This window comes from Hippichthys cyanospilos, chromosome 2 (assembly GCF_059441005.1).
Source record: "Hippichthys cyanospilos isolate Australia breed blue-spotted pipefish chromosome 2, RoL_Hcya_1.0, whole genome shotgun sequence".
In the NCBI taxonomy this organism is placed as follows: Eukaryota; Metazoa; Chordata; class Actinopteri; order Syngnathiformes; family Syngnathidae; genus Hippichthys; species Hippichthys cyanospilos.
In genome coordinates this window covers 11,869,063-11,894,250 of record NC_142370.1, presented here as the reverse complement: position 1 = coordinate 11,894,250, position 25,188 = coordinate 11,869,063, and the positions used below count along the sequence as shown (strand labels likewise).

The 25,188-nt window shown below is 42.2% G+C and overlaps 1 protein-coding gene across 1 annotated transcript in view; it reads left to right on the top strand.

The window, feature by feature from the left end:
* The window catches only part of spen (spen family transcriptional repressor), a 32,519-nt gene extending 14,178 nt beyond the window's left edge, over positions 1-18,341 (top strand). Inside the window, exons 4-15 of the mRNA XM_088407109.1 lie at positions 4,734-4,891; positions 4,988-5,188; positions 5,280-5,431; positions 5,519-5,644; positions 5,724-5,837; positions 5,907-6,020; positions 6,080-6,180; positions 6,286-13,834; positions 14,788-15,093; positions 16,060-16,254; positions 16,334-16,492; positions 16,906-18,341. Coding sequence (XP_088263235.1) covers positions 4,734-4,891; positions 4,988-5,188; positions 5,280-5,431; positions 5,519-5,644; positions 5,724-5,837; positions 5,907-6,020; positions 6,080-6,180; positions 6,286-13,834; positions 14,788-15,093; positions 16,060-16,254; positions 16,334-16,492; positions 16,906-17,037 — 9,307 coding nt within the window. The 3' untranslated portion in view covers positions 17,038-18,341. The remainder of the gene's footprint in view (positions 1-4,733; positions 4,892-4,987; positions 5,189-5,279; positions 5,432-5,518; positions 5,645-5,723; positions 5,838-5,906; positions 6,021-6,079; positions 6,181-6,285; positions 13,835-14,787; positions 15,094-16,059; positions 16,255-16,333; positions 16,493-16,905) is intronic.
* Positions 18,342-25,188: the final 6,847 nt, after the last annotated feature.

Sequence of the window (25,188 nt, the reverse complement as noted above, 5' to 3'; positions counted from 1 at the left end):
GCCATTATGCATCAATACTGTATGTAGAATAGGGGTCTCCAAACTCAAACCACGAGGCTTTCTGCCCTGGATGTTTTCCAGGTTTCTTTCCCCGACAGACCTGATTCAATTGATCAGGATCATCGTCAGGCTTCTGCTGAGCTTGCCGATGACCTGATCGTTGAATCAGGTGTGTCGGGGAAAGAAATGTGGAAAACATGCAGGACAGTGGCCCCTGTGGACCGAGTTTGGAGACGCCTGATGTTTGGAGGGCCCCAATAATCGCCCTTGCATCAGAAAATTGCCTTTGAATCAGAAGATTGCATATCGTCACTCAAAATCATTTTGGGGTTTGACACCACCTTTTTTTAATCACTTTTTCAGACTGATACAGGTCCAAGTACTCAGTTGTTGAGCAGTCACTGATACAACCACAGGTACTTTGATGCATAGTTTCCTGTAAATAAATAAATAAATAAAAAACAAATCATTTTAAACGTAGTGCTTGGTACGCGCCCTCAGTGTCACTCCCACATTAAGCGCACAGTCTGTGGGCACACAGCGACATTGCATTATTCAAGTCTGTGTCCTCAAAAGTCCATCAGTTATAGTTTGCGCGGTTCATTTGGGACCAAGTTTAATTAGTCCAAGGAAGTCAGAGGTAAATTATTTTGTCACTGCAGGGTGTCAACATAAACCAGGGGTGTTGAACTCATTTTGGCTCAGGGGCCGAATTGGGTGGGGGGGAGATCCATCTTCAAGCTGACCGGATAGTTAAATCATGCTTGCTATAGCTAAGTGCTAAAAGCTGAGCTGTAAATAAAGTAAATGAAAAAAAATAACACTGATTGTTTATAATACAACAGGGACCAAAGGTGAATGTGGTCTATATGGCGACCACCACCCATTGGGAATCTCTTCAGGGCCATTTTACATGTGCTGAGTAGTAGCACGATGAAACTAAATGTAAATACTAACACGAGTGTTCCACTTTATGTCAGTGAAGCGATGAGCGAGCTATTTTGCGCAAGCATGGTAACTGGTCACTTCAGCTTGTAAGTTGCAGTGCTCATCTTTGCATTGCTTGTAAAAAATAAGAATTTTTGCCTATTATTACGTTTGTGGTCATGCACAAGAAAGCGAAGGAACGCGAGTTGCAGCGGCATCTTGAGAAATGTTCTTGGTAACTCTTTTCTTTTTTGTAAGTTGCACTGCTAGTCTTCGCATTGCTCTCAAAAGTATGTTCTTTTGCAAATTGTAACATTCGTCGTTAGGCATGAGGCAGCGTGTGGATCAGTGGTTATCGAGCACAAGGTGAGTTGTGGTTGACAGCAGCTTGGGACAACGTACTTGTTAACTGTTTTTTCTGTTAGACAGAACCACGATTGAGTGAATTTACAGTATTATAGACAGCGGACTAATGGGTTTGGTCCTATTCATTTTTTTTCCCAGTGCTTCACAGAATCATGTTGCGGGCCATATTAAACCTCCTTTGTATGTTTGACACCCCTGGTCTAGTTTCTCCAGGTGGTCTCCAGGTGTTCCCTGGCCAGCCGATAGATGTAATTTCTAGAGCGTGTCCTGGGTCATCCCCGGGGCTATTGCTCCTCAGCTAGCTTGTTTTTTAGCATTAAATTGCGCTACATTCACGTGCTCTTTTCATACATGTCAATTTAAGGATATTTTTTTTACCCTGTATCAAACGCACCTGTTTTCTCTGCAAGGTGAGGACAATAGCGGTAAATCTTGCACTACATTTAAGTCTGCGTCAAGTCACTGCACATAAGCTCAGGTTTGGTTGTCATGGGTATGCCAATACATAAAGTGAAGCACGCGGCGCTACGCGTCAATTATTTTTGTCTCGCATGCATCCCTGCCCATTTAAAACTTAACAAAACAAAGGCCAATGATGGTTTGCAAAAGAGTCTCTACAACACAATTTAGCAATAAATGGCATCATGTTCCAATTAATTTGTTCCTACTTCGAAAACAAAAACAAACAGTTCTCGTCATGGAATAAAAAAAACAAACTTAATTTAGATTTGTTGATAAGTGCAGACATCCTGTTAAAATCTCACATTTTCACTGAAGTGCCTATCCACTAAAGTGCCTTCACATATCCCCATTTTAATACCTGTTGTCTACACTTAAACGTATTCACTGTTATTCACAACTAGACATCAATAATCCATTTTAATTGGACTGCGAAATAAATCTAAATTTCATTTTAAACGGGTTGACTGTGAAGGAGTTAATATAGGCTTAGAGTTTAAAAAAAAATCAGCTTTCATTTCTATTTATCATTACGACACACTCTGCCTAAGTGAATTCAGTACAATTTTCAGTGGTGTGTAGTTCCAAAGTAGGTGTGTGATTTCTGAATTATGGATGAAGTCAAATAGACACGGTGTCTTGATGAACGAGTACCTTGAGTACGAGTTCGGTTTGATTTGGTCGAATTCATGAGCCAACTTTGGCTATGCTGCAGATTGAGTGGGAAAAAAAATGACTCATACCGTATGTGGACATGGTCCATTGGTCCTCTTTGAACATTGTCAACGGGTTAGAGCGACTCCTGTGGTCAGATGAGGTTGTGCTATTGGAGTATTTTCATGAGACGGCTGTTATTTTTTTTCTTCCTCCTCACTGCGTACCTCTGTAGTAATGCCCCCCACTCCCTACCCCTTTCCGTGAGATCCAGTTGAAACTGGAAATTTCTAGCCAGTGCTGGCTGCCCGCCCACTTCTACAGGCCGAGCTCCGTCAGTCAGTAGCACTTCCGGGAGTGTCTAAGCAAAGAAGGAGAAAGGGAAGGGAGAGGAGGACAAAAGGAGCAGTGACAGAGTCTGGCATAGGGATGTTTTGGGGGATATGAAGCAGCCACGATTTTAACACACATGCTCTTCTATACATCCTTTCACTGTGTTTGGCAGCGGACAACTCAGAATAAAAATCGTTTTTATTCTCATTTTTCGCCTACGCAATACAACAAAATGTGTGATCGCTGCTGCTTGCGTGCCCTCATATGCAAAAAATTAAGGAAAGATCTGAATAATGGATACATGTATATGTGCATAAGACCAATCTAATGAACGAGAGTGGTAATGAGTTATTGCACGTTGCGTGAAACGATGATGATGTTCCACAGAAGTACAAACATAATTCCAAATCAGCATTATTGCACAGTCTTTTAGCAGTTATTGACAATAACTGACAAAGGCATCAGTGACTATTGTACGTCTGATTTTGACTGTTAATAGTAGTGATAGCTCTGTTTCAACTGAGCTTTGTGTGACCTGATAAATGAGGATGAGAGGAATGTGAAATGCTTTAAATTTGGACAGACCAACCATATTGAATGTTGCATTGAATGTGGAGTGGCTTAAAGGGACTGTGTGTCAAATTTAAACCGTTTTACATTACGGACAGCAGGAGGTGCTGCATTTACCATTGTTCGTACAATTATATTTAATACATACTTTTGGTCATTAAGAACACATTCAATTACAAATTTTTGAAATGTATAATCATTTAATTTATTCCTTTTTAATAAAACACTATGAAGGGTATAAAACTGATAGCTAGCGTCTAAGAGTAGCAGTTGTCCACATGCTGTTTCTGTGGGAAAAGGCATGTTTTTACAATTCACACTGTCATGAATGTGAAAAATCTAATTGTATCGAGTCGCAGACACGGAGAGTCAACAGCTATAAAACGCTGATTTGTATCTTTATTAATACATGGATATAAAAAAAGACTGCTGCGTTGTCAATTTACCGCAGGCACAAACAGAGCACGCAGGTTCAATTAAGACCATGATATGACTTTCAGGCCTATTCACTGAACCTTCACTTTCTTTTAAGCACTTTAGTCTCAACCAAAAATATGTGTGAGGGATGGGGGGTCACTTCTAAAATAAAAATGTGTTTTCTACATACACCATACACACAAATCAATATTTACACAGTACATATCAAGTAGTACATTTTAAGCTTTGTTTATACTAGACACGGGAATGCTCTGTGTGGAATCTTGCCGGCACGCGTTTTGCAGCACGTTCTACTTGGTGTGACTTTCCCTGACAGTCAGCTGATATTCTCCCATGCTTTAGGTGGCAGAAAATGGAGTCTATAACAGAGGTAGAGAACCCTAGTATATTCAATGGATCTAAATTCTTCCAAGCTTTTTTTTTTTTAACAGACTCCTCATCTCTCCTCAGCGTGCATGCTTGCTAGGAGTTGTTTACGGTATTTAGGTCACGGTCGTCCTTTTTACCCGAATCATAAAGGTGTTTGAACTGGCGAACTTCCATAAGCAATATTTTGTCTGGCGTGTTTGCCGTGCAGTAAAGAAATTCCAAAAGGTACGCGTTGCAAAAAAAAAATTGGCCACACAACTCCGCCCGGAGTGGCGTGGTTGCAGAAATGACATTATTTTAACGCGTGGAGCCTTGCAGAGTTTGCTGACGCGTCAAGCATTAACCAAGCTTAAGGCTTAAAGTTTTGAAACATTTGAAATGCCTTTTGAATAAACTGCCTATCTCACAAAACGTCTTTAAGTTTTCTGGATTATTGGAGTAACCCCTAGGTTTCACATATGTGGAATCCAGGAGTTTGAGTTCAATGTGATGTGGGGGTCGAAGTAACATGGTTCAATAAGAAAACAAAGCAATTGATACATTTTGTATGATTCTGCTGTTGGTTGTGACGATTTGGCCAGGCTTTTTTTTTCAATGTTGTTTTGCTTTTGCCCCAGCGATTCCAGCAGTAGTTCAAGTGATGAGTCGCCGGCTCGTTCGGTGCAGTCAGCAGCGGTTCCGGCACCATCGGCACTTCCTTTATCATCCATCGACAAGGAAGAACCACGTAAAAGCTTCGGCATCAAGGTCCAAAATCTTCCAGTGCGCTCTACAGGTGGGCTTCTGATACTTGTTAGCCCAAGTCAAAAAAAAAAAAAAAAGCCAGTTTTTCGATACAGATGCTTAAAGATACACTTTGTGTTCACTACAGATACAAGTCTTAAAGACGGTTTGTTTCACGAGTTTAAAAAACATGGAAAAGTGACATCGGTACAAATTCATGGAGCTTCAGAGGAGCGCTATGGACTTGTCTTTTTCCGACAGCAGGAAGACCAAGAAAAAGCTCTCGGAGCGTCAAAGGGGAAACATTTTTTTGGAATGCAAATCGATGTAACTGCCTGGAACGGTCCCGGTATGTTGCCGTTCTTGTATGCTTGTATGCATTTTTTTTTTTTTATTTTACCGAAATGGTCTACATCAACTAACAAGGACAACCTTTGCAGAAACCGAAAGTGAGAATGAGTTTCGGCCCTTGGATGAAAGGATAGATGAATTTCATCCAAAGGCGACAAGGACACTGTTCATTGGGAACCTCGAGAAAACAACCACCTATCATGATCTTCTCAACATATTTCAACGCTTTGGCGAGATTGTGGTATGTTTATTCAACTTGATCTTCGCAACACGTTTGACAATATATTGCCTACTAACAGGATGGTTTTATTTTATAATGCCCACGAAGGATATTGACATCAAGAAAGTGAACGGGGCCCCGCAATATGCCTTTCTGCAATACTGTGACATTGCAAGTGTCTGCAAAGCCATAAAGAAGATGGATGGGGAGTACCTTGGAAACAATAGACTCAAAGTAATACAAACATTCCAGAAGAAAATCAATTACCGGGTCTGGGATATGGATGTTTAAAAAATAAGTTTTTCCTTTTCAGCTGGGCTTTGGAAAGAGTATGCCAACAACTTGCGTTTGGCTGGATGGATTAGCGACGAACACAACTGAGCAGTTTCTTACCCGGCATTTTTGCCGCTATGGACATGTTGTTAAGGTGGGTAGGCGTATAATTGCGCTTTGCATTTGGACATGTGACAAGTTTTGTCTTCTTTGTCCTCTGCAGGTTGTATTTGACAGGATGAAAGGAATGGCCCTTATCTTGTATAACAACATTGAATATGCTCAAGCCGCGGTCAAAGACACAAAGGGATGGAAGATAGGAGGCACCAAAATAAAGGTAAGCCTGCGACATTACCTGTAAAGCAATCATGGAAATGACTACTTTTTTCCCAATAGGTGGACTTTGCCAACCAGGAGAGTCAGATGGCTTTCTATCGTTCAATGCACGCTTCTGGCCAGGATAGTAGAGATTTTTATGACATTCTTTCTGAAAGAAGGTTTGTTTGTGTAATTGATATAACTGATACCTCAATTTAAACGCGGGCAAGCCTCGGCTCACATTTTGTATTGTCATTTGCATGATTTATTCCGTGTCTTGGCAGGGACGATCGACGCTCTCAATACGAGTTTCAGGTGGAGAGGCAGTATTATGAAAATGTACGCACACCGGGAACATATGCTGAAGATCCTCGCCGTAAATACACAAGCAGGAGTCGTGAGTTCTACGCTGATTGGGATCCATACCAAGGAGATTACTATGAAACACAGTACTACGAAGAGGCCCGAGAATATCGAGAATACCGAGCCGATCCTTATGAGCAGGATATCCGTAAATACAGTTATTTGCAACGGGAACGCGAGAGGGAGAGGGAGCGCTTCGAAACGGATCGCGGACGTGAACACGGGAGGAGAGCCACTGAGCGGAGCCAAAGCCCAACGCTCATTGCATCCCGTCGCCCTCAAACCCCTGTCGCATCCCCACCGATCTCCGAAAGGATGGCAAGTGATCCTGACCGCCGAATATGTTGCCCGTCTTCTGAAAGAAGTGGTAGCTGCAGTCCAGTTTCCCCTCCCAGATTTGAAAAACCTGAGAAAACACGCACAGAACGGTATAATAAAATAAACAGGGTCGAAAAGGGTCTTTGTGAAGTTGAAAAGGTCCATTCGGTTGACAAGGAGAAGCGGGCTGGACGATACGATCGTGGGGATAAGGACAAAATTGAGAGACCGCGACTTAAAAAACTCAAAGTATCCTCACCAGTCAACCAGACGTGTGATGTCGAGCCTGAACCTGACAGAGACATAAGCCCGGTTTCTTCCCTTCAAAGTAAAAATGATAAAGCCCAGAAAGCTAGCTCAAGTCGAGCCAAGTTGGATCTTCTTCCTTGTGTGGTACAGTTAACACGGGTGAAAGAAGAAGAAGGAAAACTGATAACTCATGAAAAGCAAATCACAAGGGGTCAAAATGACAGTCCTCAACTGGTATCATCCTCAGCTGACCAAAGAGGTTCTCTGTTCCGCGCAGAGTCATCAAAGGGAAATGCAAAGGGGCCCAGAGATAAAAACATGCACAGCTTGGTGGAACATATTGACACAGATGTCAAAATGAAGTCCAAAAAATATGGAAAATCAGAAATTGGTTTTGACTGTGGTATTTCAATGGATTTTGAACGCTTGGCAGCAAGAAAAAGACGTTTTGAAGACCCCGGCAAAAATGATCACCAAAAGAGAATTAGTGAAGACGAACTTGGCAGATCTGTCCATAAGTCTTGGAATAATAAGGACTCTGATATACATCAGAATGTTTTCATAAAAAAGATGCATAAAAGGGAACATAAGGATAAATCTGCGCGGCTGTTTTCACTAAATCGTTCGAATGAGGCCCGAGACTCTGAAAACGACTCCATGAGTCTTCCCCTTCAGCTGGCATCCCAGCAAGTACTGCCGGGTGAACCTTCAGAACAGTTTGACTCGCCTATAATGAAGATGAAATTAGTGGGCTCAAAAAGTGAAAATGGCTCCTGTGTCACAAAGGCCTCCGGCGATGACGCTTTTGATTTCCATGAAATCAAAGGACAGGGAGATGATTTACGTGAAAAGGACCAATGTGGAAAGAACTGTAGAGACTCTGAAGATGAGGAACAGTTTGTACGCTTTGGCCTGACTAATGCCTTCACAAAACACAAAACTGAACCGAGTCAGTGGTTGCGCGCTAAGCCAGGTGATCTTGAAAAGAGTCACAAGTGTGATAACACAGCTCATAATGAAACTCAAGACTTTGGAATTGATTATGCCTCGCACGACATTCGAAAACCAAACCCGGTCATAAACACTGACGCCTTTTCCTTTTGTAAAACAAACAAAATTGATATCAAGTCAAACAGAGAGCAAAACTTTGTAACTTGTCAAAAGTCGGAGGATATTTTTCACAACAAAACACCCTTAACAGTTCCTATTTCATTTAAACAGGATGAGGAAACCACCCATAGTTCTGTCTCAGTTGTAAACACAGACTCAAAATCGTCGCTGACAAACAAAGAACACCTTCCACACTCGCAGTCATTTAAAAGTAATATGGATCTGAAAGCTAGACATTTTCAAACACCTGAGAGTGAGTCGGAAAAGCAAAAGGCATCATTTCTTGGAGCCAATGAGGACTTTATGTACACTTGGCTAGGAAGGGTTTCCACTCACTCTCAAAAAAAGGACCTGGCATTCCAAAGTAAAGGTGTTAGTAAATGCCAAGGTCAGGATTTGGAGCCAGGAGAAGTACAGTCTGATTCTGATGATGATGATGGAGAGAAAAGGCGTATCTCTCACAAGTCCAGTAGTTCCTTTTCTTATATCCTCAGGGAACACGCTGAGAGGATGACCGATCAGAAACCCTGTGGCTCACTGGAAAAAAATAAGTTTTACTCATTCGCACTAGACAAAACGATAACTCCTGACACAAAAGCACTTCTCGAAAGAGCCAAGACACTTTACTCTTCCCGAGAAGACAATTGGTCCTTTCTTCCTTCTCGCTTCCCAACCACACACAGCTGCGCGGATAAAGACAAGGTAGAACTAACACCCCGCCCAACTCCTTCTTGGTATATGAAGAAGAAGAAGATTCGTGCAAATTCTGCTGAAAATCTGCACAGCAAAAAAGAGGAACTTCATCCCCATGACCAAGAACGCCAGGAACTGTTTGCATCACGCTTCCTTCATAGCTCAATCTTTGAACAAGATTCTCGCCGTTTGCAACACCTTGAACGAAAAGACCAACATTCTGAATCAGGGGTTGATAAGAATTTTGCCCAGACAGGCGAGCCTGAAGTACAGACAGAATGTGAAGTAAATGATGTTCCAACTGAGCCCATCGTGTTATTCCACAGCCGTTTTTTGGAGCTCCAACAACAGAAAGATAAGGACCTTTGTCCACTTGATCCTGAGATGGATTCAGATGTAGTCGAGAATAATTCCAATGATGTGCCAAGTTGTGACAATGTGCTCGCTGAAAAAATGACAACCACAAAACAGAAGGTTGATGAAAAATCAGTCAGCCCCTCTTCAACTGTATCGACTATCCCAACTGTTTCATGCCTAAAAGAATTGTCACCTGAAAAGAAGGACGTTTCAACACTGCCCATAGATAAACATGTGTCATCTATGGAAGACAGTGTATTGACCAAACTTGGGCGTGCTCCCTCACCTCCTGTTTTGAAAGACCTGAAACCTTTAACCCCTAAACAAAATATAACCCCTCCTATGTCCCCTCCACCCATACTCTCAGAGGAGGAAAATCCAGTAGAAACAAAATTAGAGGTAATTGAGCCTAAACCAGAAATTGGTGACAATTTGCCAAAAGAGCACAATCATAAGGAAGATGAACCTCCAACACCTGGGAGTTCTGGGGTTAGTTTGGAGCCACAGTTTACATGCTTCGAGTATCCAACGATAAAAGATGAACTTGACCATAAGACAGAAATTCAGAAAACACATTTGGAGGAATCTGAGACACCAGAAAAAGTCCATGAAATATGTATGCCGGTTCTACAGTTTGGAAGTAAACCAGTACCTAATCGAAGACGACCTAAAAATAAAAAGGCAAAACCGCACATATTACGTGCATCACAGACTACCAAAAATGCTAAAGATAAACCTGCAACAAGGAAGAGTGAACGCATCGATAGAGAGAAACTCAAAAGGGGCTCATCTCCACGAGGAGAAGCACCCATAGAATTGTTGGAATGCAAAATTGCATCAAATTCTGAGCAAAACCTTGAGTCTGGTGTGGTTCATGGCAGAACTCGTCGAAGAAACGTCCGATCAGTCTATGCCACCGTACGTGGAGGAGAGCAGTCCGGCAAAGAGGCAGCGGAGCCATCACGAACAATGCGTAAACGTGCTGCAGATAAAGAAGCCATACAGCAAGATGTTCAAATTCCATCTACCAATCCTAGACGAGGGCGCCCACCAAAAAGAGGTGTGAAACGAGTTGACCATGCATTGCCAGCCAAAAGGGATATGCGGAAAGCAACAGGTGGTAACACAGAGGTCGGGGAGACCTCAACCACACCAGAAATTGTGAAATCATCTGAGGGATGGCGCTCTCCTAGAAAGGTGCAGCAAATTCCCCTGACTGTATCAACACCAGTTAGCAAAAAAGGAAGCAGAGTGGACAAACAGTCTGAAGGCACTCCAGCTTTCGTTCAACTAACAGATATGAACGATTGTGATGAACCTGAGCTCAAACGCAAAGCTGATTCGGACTTCCCTGCAGAGATATCAGACACAAGTTTGCACAAAAAGCTACAAGACACAGCACTTACATCAATTGACGAGGATACCGAAAACCCAGATGTCGATCTCCCAAAGAGCAAAGTGGCGGAAAAGAGCGTCAAAACGAAAAAACAAAGGTTCAAACGAAATACCAAACAGTTCATTGAAGACAAAGCTCACACCCTGAGAAATCTCGAAATCCGTGTGAGTGTTGATGACGTTAAAGGTTTGCTTCGTTCTGAAAAAAATGACCCCGAGTCATTTCCGGGCAGTATTAAGAAAACCAAGACTGCACTTAAGTGTGAAGATTCACTATCAATATGCATTCCCAAAGAATCCAAGGCACTCGATGTGAAAAACAATGAAGATGCTGTATTTGAGCCAGAGCTTCGAGCACACCCAACTGCTGTTCTTCTCGCACACCAAATGGAACTAGAGCAGGCAGTTGAAAATATAGCCAAACTTACGGAGCAACCGCCTCGGACGTTTAAGGAGCCACCTTCAGGGCAAGTGCCCGCAGTACCGACTGTAGTGTCGCGGTTACAAACTGAGGTTGAGGAGGAAAAGCGAGCGAACCCATCAAGTGAAACAGAACTTGCAGCTGCTATTGATTCCATCACAGCTGAAGAGTCGTGTGCAGATGCTGAAGGGTTCACTGCGGCTCCCACTTTCAGCACTCTTATTCCCACTCCTGATTCATTGCTATCTGTTACCACCGGTGAAGGTGTTGAAAGCGAAACGGTGAACACGGACGATGGTCTTTTGATCGGCAGCCCAAAGAGTCTAATGGCAGAATCCAAGGTAACTGAGTATTCCCCGGTGTCCAATACACCTAAGAAAACCAGTAAAGCTAAATCCAAAACCCAGAAAAAGTCAAGAAATCGTAAATGTGCCGTGAATAAAAAGAGTGACGATACAACGCGTACGGAGCCCTCCTCTTTCAAGCTACCCGAGTCAATCCCAGAGGATCCTGAAATCGTGAATTCCAAAGCAGCAGTTATAACAACTGGGACCTCTATAGTGGGATCAGTGGTAACTGCTGTTGCTTCTTGTAAGCACGATGTTACAAGCTCTACAACGATGGGCACACCCAAAGAGGCGGAGCAACCTGAAGTTGAACAGCCTGTACCGAAAGAATCGGCCTTTCATTCAGATTCAAGTGTTATCTCCAATGGCAAAAAACATTTGCAAGCAGCAGAGCCATCTCCTTCCAGTCTTCCTCCTTCACCTGCTCGCCCACCACTTGTATCCCAGTCTGGTGTGCCTTTGTTACGACCTGCGAAACTTTTGCCTACCTGGCCTCCGAGAACTGAAGAAAGTCGAATATTTGTCAGCCCTCCATGTCACGTAACAGTGGTAACTTCTACTGTACCAGCATCAAATTCGCTTGGAGCCTCTGCAATCAATCCCCCAATGCCTCCTGATACTAAGGCCTCTGATCTCCATCCTAGCTCCAGTACTTTGCGAAAAATCCTAATGGAACCTAAATATGTGTCTGCATCAAACAGTAATTCTATCCCAACCACTGTGGTGACAACAAGTACATCAGATCATGTCAAAATGTCAGAAAATGAAAATGCTTCAGTTGCTATGGGTTCAAGGCATGTGGAAGATAAATTGACCTTACTTCCTCATTCTGTACATCGCAAAAGTAAACCTCTAACAGAGTCCCCACAAAATTGTGGTGAGAAGACCCAGCAAACTGTAATTTCCCCCGCTCCCTCAGTAATAAGCCGCATTCCGATACCTTACGATACAGATGAGACTCCGCGGATTTCCCTTAGCAGCAGAAGCATGTGTGCTTCTTTGGCCAAACCCAACTTCAAAGCAAACTCGAATGCAAATCATAAATATCATGGCCTCGATATGGTCGAAGATGAAACTAGAGGACGCTCGGTTGTCGAAAGCACTTCACGCTCCATTCCCGGACTTAGAGTGAACACGTCAGAGGGCGTTGTTGTTCTGAGTTACTCAGGTCAAAAAACAGAAGGCCCCCACAGAATGAGAGCCAAAATAAGTCAAATTCCCCAAGCCAATGCTGGGGACATAGAGTTTCAACAAGTTACGCCGAAATCTCAGACAAAGCAAGACCCCATGGTTCCCTTGTCCCAGTTTCCCGGCACCAAAGTACCCTCTAGTCCATCTGGTTATGGGCGGTCAGGAGTGCTCCTGAGCGGCCAGTCTTACAACTCTCAACCTGTCATTTCCCCTACCAACCAGGATAGCCGTTCATGTGAAAAACCTGAAGTTTTGTTTCATACAGCATCACAGGGACGTGTGGTTAAGATGTTTCAACAACCAGTCTCTGCTCCTCAAGTCATGCTGTACAACCAAGCTGTCATCCAACAGCAGCATGGTAAGAGACCAGGAACAGAGGTATTACCCCAAAAAACAGTCCAACAGTCTAACCTTAGCCCTACAAAGAGCCCCCACCATCCATCACTATCTGGATCATGCGTGGGCTCCAGTCCTGGCATGCCAGCTGATCGCTCACCTCTGCAACTTAAACAAGACCCCCAATCCTCACAAACAGCTGTTCTCTCCCCCTCACGCCTCGTCAATACCTGCACCCCCAGCAATTCGCCAGTCGGAGCCTCGGTGGTCATGCCTCACGGCTTGCCATCCAGATCAAATTTCAGTGCTACCATTCATCACCCACACTCGGAACAGTCTTCTGTCATCATCCAACCTCAGAGCGCCACCCAGTCAGTGACACAAGAAGCAAGGATCAACGCTTCACCCGTACCCGCGATCAGCTATGGAAGGCGAAGTAACTCTCTTTCCTCTCCTCTGCCGAGACCGGTACAACACTCAGGCAGATCTCAGTCCATTGTCATCAGGCAGTCGCATTCAACTCCCCAGGGGTCATTGTCGGCTGCGGCTGGTGTCAGCTGTGAAACGGACGAGGAGCACAGACCGTTTAACCAAGCCCTTGGCAGAGCCTTGTTACCACAGATGCAATCCGATGTCGTCTTTCTTCACAATGATCGCGGAGGCCTCCATGCGAGCTTAGGTCTGGACCAGTACAGAGGCGTGCACCAGAGCATGCTTGCGCATCAACAGCGTGGCGAGCAGGCCACTGTAGAGACAAGATTGTCCCGCAACTCAGAGAATGAGTCTGGTAGCGTCTCTGTGAGGAAGAACGCTGACCTTTCAGAAAAGGAATCTTTCAAGGCGCCAGATGGACAGCTGATCCATTCACCGTGTAGTGAAAGTAGAATCCAGGCAGTTCACTCATCCAGCCCCGTCATGGTGTCTCCTCATCCTCATGGCATCCAGTTGTCTCATGCCGGAGCTGTTGCCTCCTTTCCAGTCTATCGGGACCCAAGGGGCTTCCCACCCCAGTTAAGTGGGCATCCTTCATCAGGACGAAGCACATCTTCACAGGTAAATAGAATGCTTTTAATTTTTACTCACCCGAGTACTGTCAGTAGATTTAAAAAAAAAAAAAAGAACTTGAGATATTAGGACTTGTAATGAGTTGGTCTCATTTTAAACAACACCCAGACAGTTTTTTTCATTTGTTTTTTTTTTTTTTTTTTTTAAATTTAGGTATATTGTGTTACTGTGGCAGTTCAAAGAAAAAGATACAATGCCGTAAAAAAGCATAAAAAGAAATTGATCTGCTTTCTGCCGGCCGTGGCGTCTCCATACAGCCTGCTCTGGAAAGTCAAGCGTGCGCGAAGAGGCGGAAATTCAACCGATCTGTCCTCATTGAAAGCAGTCTTGTTGCATTTTCCGAATTCATTTGACGTACGAAAGCCACACGGTCGCGGATATATATGCGTTGTTTCACTCTGCTGCTACAAAATGGAGTTTGACTGTCACGGATCTGGTGCTTGCATAAGCATTAATAGTGTATTTTCCCTATCACTTTGAAGCCGTGATAAATGTTTCGACCGCCTTCCTACTAAATAGATCAACAACAACAGGGATTCATTCAGTCATGTCTTTATTCTTCCTCTTTGCCCTCGTTTTAATGCCTTTGTCATATTGTGCGCACACATGAATCAAATATGCTAACCAGGAACACATTCATACAAGCATACAGAAAGCTATTATATTATTTTCCAACCCCTATCAACACGAGCACAAAAATCCCCATGCATAAAAGTAGATCTTATCAGCATACTATAGTATACTATAGTAGCTAAAAAGTGAAAAAGAAATCGATATAAAACATAAGACTTTGTCAATTAGTGTAATTAATTGATCTCAATCAATCTGTTATTTTGACACCCCAAGTGACAGCATTCTGAATGAAATTGCACCTCTAGCACCACCAGAAAACCATTAATACTCTACAATACTGATGAATTGATTCATGTCCTTGTAATCAGATCCCCACAGAAGCAGAACTGGGTCATCTATGTAAAATGCCTCAGTCCCTCAAGCCTGAGAGTCCCCTTCTACGCCATTCTACCTCTTCTAACATGTCTCGAATATCAAGGGAGGGAATCTCACCTTCGTACCAGTCCCCAGTGAGCCTGAATCATAAGCCGGACCAGTCGCAACAAAAAGGCCCTCCGGCGTTCTTGACGACACCTCTGCCTACGGTACCCTCATCGCCTTCGTTTCAGTCACGGGCTGATGCCAAGTCAGATCATTCAGGATACCGCTCCATTGACATGGTGCAGCTTTTGACGGTAGGAATTATACTAATATATAAATAATCATAAATAAACATATATATATATATATATATATATATATATATATATATATATATATATATATATATATATATATATATAATGTGTGTGTGTGTGTATGTTGCTCTTTTGTCTGTTAATTGCAGCATATTTATTGCATGGAGTTGAGAATATGGGATATTTTGTTCTTTCCGTTTTCATTTGGCAGTCAAATGCTCAAAAAAAGTGTGACAGTCTATAAATTTTCAAAATTAATTTTAACAAATGAAAAGGAAAAAATCTTATTTGTAATACAGTTAATTGAATTGTTGGCAATTGTCTAGACTGACTGTCTTTAATAACTCATTCAGCCTCGTTAAAGGGCAATTTTGGCTGAAACAGTGCCAAATGAGAGCAACTGGTAAAACGGCAGCCCCTTGAGATGGATTAAAAACGGGTAATTTTTTTATAGGCTACTTAGTTCTTTTTCCAAGAGAATGCAGTATCACCACAGTATTAGTCAGAATGCTGTGTTTAGACTAATGGGGCCGCATAGAACATATACTCTAATTGACAGGATATAATTATTTTCTTGACTTTTTACTTGTTAGCAAACTTACAGGTTTTGTACATTGTACCAAGTAAATACTAAACTCAAATTCAGTCATGTGGCCTGTTTTCACAATATGCATTTGTTTTTGTTGCTTACATTAAATTGAATGTGGAAAGTTTGTCTTTTTTGTGTGTGTTAGCTTAAAAGATAAACACAATAATCAGTTACTTTTTGTATTATTTGTTTGTTGTTTTTTGTTGTTCTGCTTGTCTTTTGCTTTCTGTGGCTACACCTTCTTCACTTATTACCCTCTAGAGGGGCCATAGAAGACTGGAATTAGGGCCCTGGGAAATGTTCCTTAAGTGATTTTTAATCCGCTGTAAAGAGCCTTTTCTATTCTCGGCCCCTCAAACGATGTGTTCCTACAGAAATATCCCATCATGTGGCAAGGTCTTTTGGCACTGAAGAACGATCAGGCTGCCGTTCAGCTGCACTTTGTTTCCGGCAACACATTATTGGCTCAGCGCTCACTGCCGCCACTAGAGGGAGGTCCTCTTCTTCGCATTGTTCAGAGGATGAGGCTGGAGGCGTCTCAGCTAGACAGCGTGGCACGACGAATGACTGTAAGAACGTTTGGTCTCAAAGATGCAGGAGAATCAAAATTGTAATCATTAATATTACTTTTTTAATCGTCAATGGCAGGTGGAGAATGATTACTGCTTGCTCCTGGCGTTGCCATGTGGTCGAGACCAGGATGACGTCCTCAGTCAAACTCAAGCCTTGAAGAGTGGCTTCATCACCTACCTGCAGGCCAAGCAGGCAGCTGGCATCATCAATGTGCCCAATCCTGGTTCCAATCAGGTCAGTTGAACCTTTTTACTCCGGTATCCCCCTGAGAGCCGGCCTATTCGTTGGTGATCACTGTTTGTGTCCGTTTTGTCTCAGCAAGACAGCCAAGTGAATTGCATCCCACCTAAACATGAGATGATATCATTGGAAAGGCCAGGATGTCCTCTCCTCTCCAAAAGCTTTAGACCAAACACAAAGGTCCATTACAGCGGATGCAATTAAATAGGCTGGGTCTCAGGAGGGTATCGTAATTTCCAACCAATGTGTCTTGGCACATCAGCGCAATCATTAGGTGTTGTTTTTGTCCGGTGATGTTCCATGAAACTTTCCCGGCGGTTAGCGCAGTAAAAGTTGGGATACACCGGTCTAATAATTTGACACGTTTGAATTGCTCCCTCTTAATATGTTAATGTTTGTATTTGCAGCCCGCCTATGTGGTGCAAATTTTCCCACCATGTGACTTTTCTGAGAGCCACCTGTCCCGCCTGGCCCCAGACCTTCTAAACAGCATCTCCGCGATTTCACCTCATCTTATGATCGTCATTGCTTCTGTTTGATTTTGTTGTTTTTTTTTTTTCCAAAGCAAAGCTAACACCAGCTGTTTTTCTTAAACTGGAATTGCCTCATATTTTTTTTTATGAAAAGCTCAATTACAAAAGCATTTAAAGCAAGTTTTTTTTCTTACCCTCTCTTGATTCACTTCACCAAGTCCTTAATTGACTCAGTGGCGTTAAAGTCCAAAAATGTTACTTTTGAAGTACAGGACGTTTATAAGAGCATTTATGCTTGAATATTTCGATGTTGCCATGTTTTGGGCGCTTTCATAAGGCTGTCTTTTTTTTTTTTTTTTTTTTTAGATTCTTGACTTTTTTGTCCTCATCAAAGTGATTGAGATTTTTTAAAAGAGGGATGCGAGGAGTCATTGCACTATGTAAAAGAAAAAAAAATGTGAAGTCTGTACAGATTGGAGTGTAAAATGATCCATATTATGGTATTACCCAGAGATCAAGAATCATTTTAGTGCGCTGCTTTTGCTCCATGGCCAAGTTGAGAGTTGTACAGTTTACAGTTAAAAAGTTAGTTTGCAGCATCTTTGTGGGCCATTGTGCAACTGTAAATATGATTACATAATTCAAGACTGATGCAATGTGGACAGACCAAGTGAAATATTATTTTACAGTTGTATTCTCAAATGTTTTTGGTGTTCTTTCGACATTTGACAGTCACAAAACGTTTTTTTTATTTTGTGCCAAGATGTTTGTGTTTTCCATACAACAAACGAAAAAAAAAAAATCATAATGTACTTGAGTTTGTGAATTTGTACTTTTTCTTTTTTTTTTTTTTTTTTTTTCTCGTGTCGACGAATGTTGGGCATTTAGTTTCACTTTTGTTTTGTGCGCTGCTGGTTTGGTCCCCCACTGCCCCCAAGCTGTCCAATGACAGATGTGCAACGAATGTGACTTGAACTCGCCATCATGCCGCTATTGGATGTGTTTGTTATTGTCTGTCCCATTTGTGGATTTGTCTTTCTGAAGCGAAGCTGTAAATATTTTCATGTGTCCTCCGTGTGCGCTCATATTTCTCCGTGTAGTTATTGTCTAAGGAACGGGACTCTTGTGTGAAACCGATGCTGAAAGTAAATCAAGCTTGTCAGTCTTGTTTGATGACTGCAAGCTCAATACTATCATTATGTTGGGCACTTATGTTTTGATAATTCGAAGAAGAAGAAAACAGTGATTGATACAAATACTGTCTTCATTTGGGTGTATTTTGCTGCTCCTCCATGAGGACATTTTTAACTGTAAAATATTTTTTTGTTGTTGTTTAACTTCCGAAGATCATTAAATGGTCCATGACTGAATCTTTTGTTTGTTTGTTTTTTTAAGTGTATCATAAAAAAATTGCAAGTTTCAACAAGTGCCTGCAGTCCATTCGGTGGTCAAAAGGGGTCAGTGGCTCCTCATCAGACACATTTAAAGTGAGGATAATTGTGTTGTGAACACTACAGTAGCGCTTTCGTGTACTATTACATAAGCTAAAGTGTGTTTATGTGTTTCTTAGTTGGTTGTTGAAGCAGCATAAAAGATATCTTCTATTTCTGTCAACCTGATACTGTTTTTGGATCGCCTTAATCAAGGTCACTTTACACAGCCTATTCATGTGTGTACACTGTAGTGGACATTTATTTCCGGTCTATAACCTGGTTTTGTTCCTGGTGGGCAAGTAAATAGCTTTCGATGCTCAAATCCAAACAATAAAAGTGATTTTAGCTATAGAAAATTTGTGCGGTAGCAATAAATCGCCATTAGCTTGATAGTAGGTAGTTCCACACTGTCACGATCAGCCATGTAACAAAAGAATGATATTTTTCAGGCACGATTATTATTCATTATCTCATCGCAATTGTCACTATAATTTAGTGCAAATGCAAGCGATTGGGACTTTAGAATTTCACAACGTTATCCTCTGAACCTCACAGGAACTGTACTCTTGGGTGAAGCGCTATCAACCTTATCCATATGGTGCCACCATGAACAAAGAAACCTGAAAGTTTTTGAGAAAATCTTTCCACGACCACTTACATGAGACCTGATTTAATCAGAGTTTCACTTGTAGACACAAATGGGCTGAAGTAACATTTCAGTTTCGACACATCAACTGTTCATGGATTTTCTCATGTATTCTCGCCCCACAGCGTGGCGTCTTCACCGAAAGGAGGTTGACTGCTTCTGTGATTTAATGCCTTCGTAGGCCACCGCCGGGAATGTTAATTGATGGTCTTTTTGCAGGCTGACAAAAAGCAGAGCAGACTGGGTCGAGGGAGACAGTGAGTGCAACTCATGAAAGGCCCTTGCAATACTTTTATTCTCCTTTTCTTTTTCACCCGCAGTGGGACTTTTTCCACATTTAAAAAACATCTTCTTTTAGCAGCGAATGAAAGAAGAATGTTGTTTTTCAGACGTTTCATAAGTGCTTATTTTTCCTTCTTCCCAACATTCCTTGCTGCGCCATCATAAGATCATAGAAGCAAACAACTACATCAGAGTTATTTTGGCCCGGTGCCTTAATGTAACGCTTTCGCAGGAGACTGGCCATTGGCTGGGTCATAGGTTCGAGACCCGTCAAAGACAAATATGAAAGTTGGGAGTGCCACTTTGTGTTGTGGCCCTAGATTTTTCAACAACAGCAAAAAAAAAAAAAAGAATCACATTGCGGTGGCCACTCGGCATTTAAGCAAGACCAAAGCAAATCAAAAACCGTTGTGGATGGAGGCATTTCATAAGATGTCTTGAAGTCAACCGATTTCATCCTCCGCTGCGTCTGTTCTCAGATGTTCTGTATGGGGAAAGAAGGAACGTTTGGTAATTGTGGAACTGGTGATAACATCGGAATTTTTCTTCTTCATCATGTTGTTCGCATTTAGGCACCATGAGACCTAGATGATGCTTAACCCTGCTATTGCTAGGCTTCCGCTGGACATAGTATCAATGCCAAATTCATTTTCTGCTATTTGTGGACTCAAATCCACACCTCTCTATCGTGCTATTTTAAACTTTTTTTTTTTTTTTAACTTTCCACAAAACCAAACCACATAATGGCCATTTTGCCACACTGTCGTTTGAAAAAATATCACAGGCGCGCAGGCCTCAGGTAACAACCAATCACAGCTCAGCTTGCAAGTGTCGAATGACCAATGGCCAGTGGAAAAATGCCTGTCCCTTGAGATGGACAAAAACGGGCGGATTGTCCTGCTTAATTCTTATTCCATAAACACAATCAAAAGGAAAAGCAAATCAGAAATGGCTCTTCAGTGATATGTTTTTTTTTTTTCAAGTTACGTGTAACAACAACATGTAGCAGGTACAGACATAGTGTAAACAATTATACCCAATCATACACTGCTGAAGAAGCAGCTGAAAGAACAATAAGAGCTGACTGTCAATCTCAGCTCAGTGGCTGGTTAAGTCCCTACACCCGGTGTGACACAAATGTGACTTGGTGAGTTCAAGTCACGTTCGTTGCACATCTGTCATTGGACAGCTTGGGGGCAGTGGGAGACCAAACCAGCAAAAATTCAGACCCTATTTTTGTTGTACTTCGTTGTTCTCCAGGTCGAGAGCCTGAATGTTCAAGCCTCATTTGTGTTTTAAGCTGAATATTTGTTGATGATCTGGCAAACATGCCTTTGGGGCAATCTTGTTATTTAATGCTAGGTTTTCTCACCTCCCTGAATCACACTCAAAAGATCTCGGGAATGTAAGCATCCAATGAATATTCAATCAAGACATTGATAGGAAACCAGTGTTTTGCAGAAAAATCTGTCCAAAAAAAGTCCGTTTTTTTCCCGTTATTCAACTATTCATCGCCAATGGGTCCGAAATGTCAATTTAACTGAATTTGGGTCTTTGATCTTGGTATATCAAAGACATGGCATTAAAAAAAAAAAAAACAACAACCTCTATGATGCTAAAAATTCAAACAATAGTTCAAAATCCACCTTGCTCCAGTATGGAGTTTGCTTGTTCTCCCCGAGCCCGTTCGGGTTCTCTCTGGGCACTCCGGCTTCCTCCCATGCTTCAAAAACATGCATGGCAGTATGCATTAGAAATATTAAATTGTCATTACGTGTGCTTGGGGTATAACAGGTTGTTTGTCTCTGTGTGCCCTCACCTCTCTCCCAATCAGCACCAAATACCAACAGCTGCTCCCAATTACCTGCTCTGCATATAACCCGGTCTGTCCCCCGCAGAACTGTCCCGATTGTCTTGTTTAGTAATGCAAAGCTTTTCATCACGCAACCCCACGTGTCCCCGACCTCCCGCCTGCTTGTTGTCCACTCCAGTCCGCACGTGTACCGACCCGGCATGTCTCTGACCATCTGCCTGCCTGTTGTCCACTCCTGTCAGCCTGTGTAATGACCCAGCTTGGCCCCGACCATCTGCCCGCCTGCCGTCTTCACTTGCGTGCTCGTGCCTGCTCGACTTAGCCTGTCCCCGACCTCCCGCTTGCTCGCTGATGAGGCACGCCTGTTCGTCCATCGACACCGCTTGGCTTTGACCATCCACCATGGGCGCCACGCTGCCACCATCCTTCTCGTCAGCAATTCCCTGGCAGGCAAGAAAAGAAATTTAACAACACCTACCTGTCTGTGTGTGCTCTTGGGTCCTCTCTTCAACTGTGATACTTTGTTTTTGAGGTCTCGACAAAGCTTTCTATCGCTATTATAAGCTTGCTTGGCTACAAATAGCAAAACCTACTAAGAAGCTATCTATCTCTCCATCTCTCTATCGCTCTATCTATCTATCTCTATCTCTATCTATCTCTATCTACCTACCTACCTTTTTCTTAGCACTACAAAGCTGTTTTTAATTGTGGGGAGAATTTGGTATTTTTCTCCAAGTTGTTTTCTGGATGAAAAGTAAGCTAGTATAGAACATATTATTGTAATTTTTTTTGTTTTTGGAGTGGGAGTATTAACCAGACACTTTAGGCAATCAGGAGCTGAAATATAGCATGTTACCCTTGAACAGTATTTTAATGTAGAACAGTTTTCTTAAGTGATTTAAGATGAACAGGACAAGGCCTGAATGTAAAGTCTTACACAAAATTGAAAGTCATACAGCGAACTAGAACATTTATAAAAGTTGGACATTACTTTGCACTCATAGCAACACAAACATGTATATTTTTAATGTCATATGTATTTAGCGTTGTTGTGGCAGGATAGTACCGGAACCTCCGGGTCGTGATGTGGCTCCACAAAGGTTTTTTTTTTTTTTTTTTTGCATGCTTGTTAACTTTTCAGGGGGAAAATAAGTTGCGAGCTCGAATGTTTACATCTTTATTGCCATTCGTCTATTTTGGATTTGGCCGCTTCCCCGCCTCCACAAGCCAGCCTTTGGGCCAATGTGAAGGACTGAGATTTGGACTGGATCCCTCGGGTGGCTGAGGCACGTTTGAAAACAGTCCCTTACTCACTCGGAGGCGGTGCTGGTGGTGTACAAAGAGCCATTATGTTGTGCGCTCGGCCTGCTCAGCGCCCGGCTCTCGCTCCCACACAGGAAATGATAGGTTGGATTTTTGGGGGAGGTTGGAAAATCCAAAAGCAGAATCAAGGAAATGCTAGAAAACAAAGATGGGCAATGACAATTGGGACTGTTCAGCACTCATCTGCTTCGTGGTTACTCACGCCTTACTCTCTGGATGCTAGACAACAATCTAAAAATGTGTGCAGCAAAATAACACCAAATGTCCACTTTCGTATTCTGTATGGGTCACGTAATTTGCATACATGACATCGCTTGTAGGATCCTCGAATCTCCAAAGTCATCACGCTTCAGAAGACACCAAATCTGGCAAGTTTGTACATCGTGAAAGAGAGCAATCCATTTTTACACTCATTAGATTTGCCAAAAATTTGTAAAACCTCAGGTCTGGATTGACCAATAGTCTTGATTTTTGAAAAAGTATTAAATACCCTGAATTTGACTTATGATGGAACTCATATGTGCTCACTCCCACAGCGGTGCAGACTTCCCACATTAAAGACGTAGTGCACTGATTTAGCATGTTTTGCAATTAATTAGATAACAAAATTATTTTTCATGAACGGTCAGTGCCTTTGAAACTAATTTTTCCACTCGCTGTAAAGACCAATCACAGCTCACCTGTTGCTCATGTGACATTCACAAGTTGAGATGCAATTGGTCATTATCTGCCCCTTCAACACGTGATCTCATTTACAGTCAACGGCAAGTGGCAAAAAGTGTTATTTGTAGATGAAAAATCATTTTGTTATAACCCATATTATGTCACCAGAACCCATCATTAAATTTATTAGAGAAAATAACTTTTTGCCGCTGAAAAATGACAAATAAGTAGACTATTCCATTTAAAAGTAGCACACACAGTGGGCAGGCTTCTCACGATTCTCCAATTAAACTACTGGCAGGTATTTATACATACATGTTTCTTAATTATTGGCATATCCTATAGCATATTGTAAACAGATTTTGAGTCGCACGCGAGAGAGTTTTACTGTGAATGAGAGCAAAAAGCTCATGTTCCCACACCTCCACTTATGCAAACACGCTTGTCCATTTCCTCCCCTTGGTCAGCCTATCTGATTCCACCCCAACATAGTGGGGTCACGTGGAACCGAATCAACAGGTGGTCGTCGAAGGGGTCTTTTAGTGGCTAAGTAGGACCCCCACCTTTACTCCCCTCCCTCGTGTGTGTTGACTTTATTCCCAGCGTCAGCTCTTGTGGCTCCGTCCGCCGCGCTTCCTTAAAATGCCAACAAAGGCCTTTGGAGTGGCGGTCACTTGATACGGAAGGAGGCGAGCATGGATGCGCCTTGAGGAGAGACTCATTCTACTTGGCTGAGCAGATGGGAACATCTGCCACTCCCCTTTTTGACCTGCATCTCCAAACACACACACACACACACATGTAGCAGAGGCGTCATCTGAGAGTATGAGCATGTTCCAGTTGAGGGCATTGGAATGCTGAGATAGTGTTGTGATAAGCGGGGTAGTGAACAGGCTTGATTTTTGGATGAAGATGTACACAAGGAGGGCGCCTTTGAATGTCTACCAGCAGTGCTTCAAGGCCGCAAAAAAAAAAATAAATAAAAATTGAGCGTTATGGAAAAGTTGCCTCAGAAAGGATGAGAAGTTCAGGCTGTGCTAACATTAGCTTCTAACTACCTACCTGGGTAACTGCTATTGCTAATTCTTCTCAATAGTTTTTTTTTTTTTTTTTTAATCGAATAGTTGTCCATCCATCCATTTCCATGTTGTAGATAGATCCCTTTGTGTCACACATTGACACTAGGATACAACTTAGCAAAAGAATGAGCAAAGTAAGGGCTTTGTAAAAAATTTTATGAAGTAGATCCTAGCAGTGCATCACAGCGCTAACTTGACTTAGGACTTGACTCAACAACACTTGGTTGTCCTGAAATCAAGGTAAATTGCTAATTATGCTCATTACGTATGCTTAAATAAAGACTATGCTTACATATGGTGGCTGTCGCCAGCGATTAGCGGCAGCTTCAATGTTAGAGGCTAGCGGCAAAAAATAGCATTACATTGCTAGCGGTGTCAGGGGCTAGCTGCATTAAACTGCACCTTATAGGCTGGCGAAAGCCAACAAATTGCTTTTCAAAGGCAGTTTAATAGACGTATATGACTCAACTGACTGTTGCCGTTCCTCCTGATCACTTTTTACAAACTTCCTCAAGTATCGCAACTGTGGTTTTTGAGGTGACTTAGTTTTAAGAACCAAATGGAGAAAATTTCACTCATGTTTTGAGGGAGTAAAATGGTCTGCTACTACACACTTTAAATGTAAGTAAAAGCAATGCAATCTAATTTATGAACTCGAAGATGCATTTGATTGTCATCTGTATCCATAATTGTTCTTTAATCAAGCAAAGAAAGAGAAAAACATTCCGATACAATGATTCAATCGAATTTTCAGTAGGATATACAAATACCATAATATTCGATAGGTAGAGGGCAAGTTTGTAAACGTTCACTCTTTATATGGGACAGTAAAATGTAAGTGAATTTAAAATCACTCACACATGTATTCTTCCTCCGCAAAAGCTAACAGAGGCTCTGGGTTAACCATTCTTAAGTCGAAACAGACAACTTTGCCTTGTGTGGTTGGTGGATATTTGTCAAATGTCAGCAAGCGATGCT